Raw genomic sequence first — 6000 nt, forward strand, 5'->3', positions numbered from 1 at the left:
AGATCTTCAGTTGTAAACCTTCATCTTATCATTGCCTTTAAGCTGAAGCAGGGAGGAAAAAGTCAGGACTCTTCTTGGCTCAGGACCTCCTAAGATGACAAGTAAAGGTAAAGCTTGAACATGCCCCTTTAGGTTGTTGTGAAGAAGAAGGGCAAAAAAGGACAAATTTGAACCTTGAGCTCCTGAGTTCTCTTGATCCTATTCCTTTTAAGGGTATCTTGGGGCAAGAACAGATGCTATAGAACATTATAAGTCAGAAATATTTAAGATAGCTTCCCAGAGGATCTCAATTTTAGCTTTGAAAGCTGACTCAGAAATCATCTAGTCCACCCTTCCCTCCCTTTTTATAAATGAAGAAACTGAGACCCAAAGCTATTACTGAAGGTCATACCAATGTACCAGTCATCATTTGCTACATTCTGTGAATGTCTGTATAAATTACCCTAATTAAAAAATCTCCCCCGCCTCAGTTTTCTCCTCATCTGTAAATTGAGGCAAAATGGTGGGGATGTTTACATATTTCAAAGGGATATTATGCAGATTAATGAGATGATATATTTATATCTATATCTATATCTATCTGTCTATCTATATACACACACACACACATTTTATACACACACACACACACACATACATATATATATATATATATATATATATATATATATATATATATATATATATAAACCCTTTAGGATCTTTGGTAGTCTAGGGCAATCCTAGGCAGAGGAAACAACACTATTCATTTTGTCTTTTTCTTTGTCTTACCCATCTCAGGACCAACTTCAAGCCCAAGACTTTACCAAATTCCAGCCCCTGAAGAACAAGCTTCTAGAGGTGGTAGAAGACATGCTGGCTCATGACATCGCCCAGCTTATGGTGCTGGTGCGTCAGGAAGAGACACAACGGCCAGTCCAAATGGTGAAGGGAGGGGCTTTTGAGGGTACCTTACAGGGCCCCTTTGGACATGGCTATGGGGAAGGAGCTGGCGAGGGCATTGATGATGCTGAATGGGTGGTGGCCAGGGACAAGCCTATGTACGATGAGATCTTCTATACCCTGTCCCCGGTAGATGGCAAAATCACAGGGGCCAATGCTAAGAAGGAGATGGTGCGTTCCAAACTGCCCAACACTGTGCTGGGTAAAATATGGAAGCTAGCAGACATTGACAAGGATGGAATGCTGGATGATGAGGAGTTTGCCTTGGCCAACCACCTCATCAAAGTGAAGTTGGAAGGGCATGAGTTACCCAATGAGTTGCCTTCCCACCTCCTGCCCCCTTCCAAGCGGAAAATGGCAGAATGAAGGAGAATTTTCTGAGCAAGCATGGGCTGGAATGAAAAATAAGAAATGTTACAAGATAAAAACACATACATATACACACAGATTTTTAAAACTGCACCTTTAAGATAAGGATGACCACTTTTACCAAGGTAGCTAGACTTCGGATGATTTGAACCTGTGAATAGACTTCCAGTGTTGTGGGAACTCTTTGAGCACCCAGATAGGATAATTCAAAGACCTCTAACCCTGTAACTCAAAATAGGTATCCCTAACCCTTTTTTCTTTCCATTTTGTTCCCAAGTCCCTTCCATCTCCATAACCTTTAGATTCATATTTATGTAAAGGTAGTTACCCTCATTTGAAGGTGCAGTCATCCAGAGGTGGCATTCCAATTCTTGGCTCATTTCTGTTATTCCCATCCAAGAATCTGAGTAGATGAGAAAGGCTTTTATCATAATAGGCAATTAACTGTTTTCTATGTATTTTTAATTTTGCTTCCTAATATAAAATTTGCCCAGGAAATATGAGAGAAAGAAAGGGAGCAGTTGATATCCTTCAGGCCTCTTTTCCAGGATGAAGAAGCTAACATGTTGACCTCAGATGTGAACTTGTTTTCCTGATCAGGCTATGGACTTATATAATCAATCATTTTTTTAGAGAGATCTCAAGGTAGGAAAAGGGGATAGAGAAATGGAGGAAAAAACCAAAGTTGTTCATCAAAATTCTCCTGCTAATCATCAAAGACAAGGGGATTATAGGAGCAGTTATAGTAACAATAAATACACATGAGATACATATACCCATGAAGACTGTAGTTCATGTTTCTGAAATCTAAATATAGAATTATTACCTTTTCTCCCTGATCTTAAAACATGGAGCACACCTTGCAAGGAAGGCCAACTTTATTCACATCCTGCTTCTTGCTAGAACTTAATGACTGAGGAGGAAGAGGAGAAGGTGAAGGAAAAGAAGGAGGTGGATAGTCAGGATGCCCATCTGACATATGGACTAACTACTCTTCAAAATCTAGGACTTCTCTAGGACATACCTTAAGGAAACTCAACAAAGAAACTGGCAGAAAATGGGTTGGGTAAAACCAATTATTATTAATATTCTTGCCTCCAGTAGCTTTTTTTATTTGTTGCTTTTTTTTTTGTTTTTTGCAAGGCAATGGGGTTAAGTGACTTGCCCAAGATCACACAGCTAGGTAACTATTAAATATCTGAATTCAGATTTGAACTGTGGTCCTCCTGACTCCAGGGCCAGTGCTCTATCCACTGCGCCACCTAGCTGCCCCTCCACTAGCTTTCTTAATTATACCCAGACTATTGTCCTTTTACAATGTAGTGGCCACCCATTCAGGTCAGAAAGATCTCTATCCTGAGTTTCCACCCCGCTGGTATTCTCAGTGACAATTCTCCATCCTCTTTATGCATCCACATTGACCATCTCCATCCTTCATTTTGCTTTTTTGGTCATTGGTATCATATTATCTCTTCATGTACTATGCTTATACTGTGACAGGTGACAAACTCTAAATGGTCTAATTTATTTTATATCTGTTCATATTCTATAGAGAAATATTACTTGTATCTATAATGCATTTATTCCTGCATTGCATATTGTCAGCTGTCCACATTAATATTGTGTATTAACCCTTGGGTATCCTTGGTCTCAGAGCATTATTCAATTGGTAGAATGTTAAAATAGGTTGGGAGTTCTTGGAGGGTGTTCTCCTACAGAGAGCAATCATTTGAAGCTGCCCTGAAGTCCATAGAAAAATACACTGAAGCCTAGGGACTTCTAGGATAACTGCTTCAGAAAGACCCAGGGACTGATCCTGAACCAAACTACTGAAGCCACATATTCTCATATGCTCCCATAACTGAAAGGCAAAGAAAGTCCTCAGAGCTGGAGGTTTTCTTCTGTGTCACACAATTCCTTTTTTTTTTTAGGATAGAACAAAAGGAGGAGCTACCCTTTGCATGGCATTCATTTCATAAACAAGGAAAAGAGGGTTCAGCAAGGTTCAGTACTGGACCTCAGTGGCCTGAGGTTAAATGTCCTGGCTCTGCCACATCTGTGTGACATCAGACAAGTGGTTTAACCTGGTTTCCTTGTATAAAATGAAAAGTCTGGACTAGACCAGAAATGTCAAACACTGTTCCTGGGGCTAGCAATCCTCTACCACATTTTGCCCAAATCAGATTAAAATGCAAATGGGAAACGATTAACAAAATAAATAAAAGTACAATAGAACAAAGATAATGTTAATATGTAATGTTGTAATCATTTTGCAGCTGCCCACAGGGATCTTTTAGTAGCTTCTATTTCCAATTGAGTTTGACACCACTGGTCTAGATAATTACAAAGTTGCCTTTCTGCTCTAAATCTATGCTTCTGGAAAACCCAGAGTAAGTCACCTCAAGTTTCATACATAGAATGCAATATAATTAAACAAAAGGTACTGGATTCAAGATCTGGAGACCTGGGGTCAAGTCTTGATTCTGCTCTTAAATAGCTGGGAGACCTTGGTCAAGTCTCTTCAAATTTCTGGCCTTCAGTTTCCTTATCTGTAAAATGAAGAGAATGGGAAAAGGTCCCTTCCAGTACTAATGGTCTAATATGAAAATGAATAGATTCCTGGGAGAAGGAATGGGAAAAGGAGAACAGGTGGGGGAAGGGTATCTTTTCAAAGTATAAAGAGGATATCTGTCAGTCACCTTTACCCCTATATACTCAGCTACAGAAAACCTTAATGACATCTCAATTCTGTCCCCTTAGTCTTTTGTTGTTTTTCCCTTCCCCCTTTCCTTTAAAAGATTTTTGGTAGGAAAACATGAAAATTTTATTTGGAGGGAAAAAAAAATCAAGGCACAGGCATTCTATTCAATCCACTCTTTTGTTTGTTTACTTTGTTCTGGAATTAAATGAAATTTTAAAAATGCATGTGATGAAAGAGCAGCTGGAACCCCTCAGGATGAGTTAAGAGTCAGATAATTCTCTGGGTAGGAGCATTTTCCTTTGGAATGATGCCTCATCATATGAGTTATTTGTATGCAAAAAACCAGACTCGACCTGAAGAAAACCTAAGACTCAATGTGTAACATGGAGTTCTGGGGAGAGCCCTGCTAACCTCTTCAATTGTTTCCCCAGACTTCTCCATAAAATGGCCAAGCATTGACATCCCTTCACTACTCACATATTGAGAGTCCATCTTGAGCACAATTCTAATTCAATAAAAGCTGATTAAATAACATTTGAAGTGTGTTCTTTCAAAAATGAATAATTATGACATTATCAGCCCATATGTTTTGGGTGATTTTCTCAGTCACGATGACATTCTTCTCCAACCATGTCCCTCCCCTTCCACCCATCCAGAGCACGTATTTCTTTGGAGCTATGGCATGAGGTAGTTTTTTCCTCTGTGTGGAACTGGCCCACGTGGGAATCCATCCACAGACCAAACCTTGGCCTTGTTGGCCCCATGAGCTAACTAACCAAAGGTGAGCGAATGATGTTGCCTGTTCTCAAAGAGGGTGGGATTAACCCTGTATCCATCTGGCCAAGACTCCAGAGACTAGTGTGAGGCTAGTGGACCACATCAGGTAAGATCTTGGCCATGTTCAATGTGCTTCCCACAACAGCCCAAAACATAGATAGCATGATGGGTCAGTGCTATGAAGTCAAGAAGACCATTTCAAATCCCAAGCAAATCACTCCACCTCACCTTTCTCATTTCTAAAAAGAGAATAGCAGCACCAAACTCAATCAAATGAGATGGCATGTAAAGACCTTTGCAAACCTCAAAGTTTATATATATATATATATATATATATATATATATATATATATATATATATATATATCTGTCTGTGTGTGTGTGTGTGTGTTGTGTGTGAAATGGTAGCTATTCCTATTTAAAGAAGGCTATAGTATTGGGTGTTGGTAGGAATTATAGGACCCTAGGCTGGACTAAAACCCAGCCAGTGAATAAGTAACTCATCTCTCTCATCTTCCTGAGAAGTTCCACCTCCAAGCAGCTGTTCCTAGCATCCTGTCTCCTTCTCACATTTACGTAAGTGCTGAGCTACCCAGCAAATCTTAGATGGGGTGTGCCAAGCTATTTGTAGCAAGGCTATCCCAAGAACCAAAACTGTAAAAATTTCGAGCTCAATTTCATCTACACCAATACATCTCCCCACACCCCACCCCTATCCTTCCTCCCCCTCTCTTCTCCCTTTTTCCTCTCTCCCACTCTCCCAGGCAGAGTTACAGCCCATCTATCACAAAGAGAGTGTTGTATTCAATATGTATAAGTCATGGGATCATAATGCTAAGGCTGGAAGGGGCCTTATCAAATGGTGTGACCATGAAATGAAAGACAACTTGGCTTGCCCAGAGGATTCAGGTCAGGCCAAGCTAAATGTGTGTCTAGCAAGAGCCTTAAATAAATTAATCCACAGCTATCTGCTCAGTTCCCTCCACCCCACCTGCCCAGTGATACTTGAGGCTTCTGTGGCTTCTTGGCTTCTGGGAAGTGCACATGCCCCTAAGATTCATTGATGTAGAAAATTTTTGATGAGAAAACTACAATGCAAGCCAAAAACAGCTCTGTAACAGCCTTAAATAGCAGCTTAGAGCAATGAGGAGTTAAGTGACTTATCCAGGGTTTTACAGCTAGTAGGTATCAGACACCAGACCTGAAACCAG

At 40.2% G+C, this 6000-nt stretch overlaps 1 protein-coding gene across 1 annotated transcript in view; it reads left to right on the plus strand.

Annotated features, from left to right (window-relative positions):
* EHD3 (EH domain containing 3) overlaps nucleotides 1–4546 on the plus strand; it is a 56416-nt gene extending 51870 nt beyond the window's left edge. Inside the window, exon 6 of the mRNA XM_074209662.1 lies at nucleotides 781–4546. Within this exon, the coding sequence (XP_074065763.1) occupies nucleotides 781–1308 (528 nt within the window). The 3' untranslated portion in view covers nucleotides 1309–4546. The remainder of the gene's footprint in view (nucleotides 1–780) is intronic.
* The last annotated feature ends 1454 nt before the right edge of the window (nucleotides 4547–6000 follow it).

Source organism: Macrotis lagotis, chromosome 1, assembly GCF_037893015.1.
Source record: "Macrotis lagotis isolate mMagLag1 chromosome 1, bilby.v1.9.chrom.fasta, whole genome shotgun sequence".
NCBI classification, from domain to species: domain Eukaryota; kingdom Metazoa; phylum Chordata; class Mammalia; order Peramelemorphia; family Peramelidae; genus Macrotis; species Macrotis lagotis.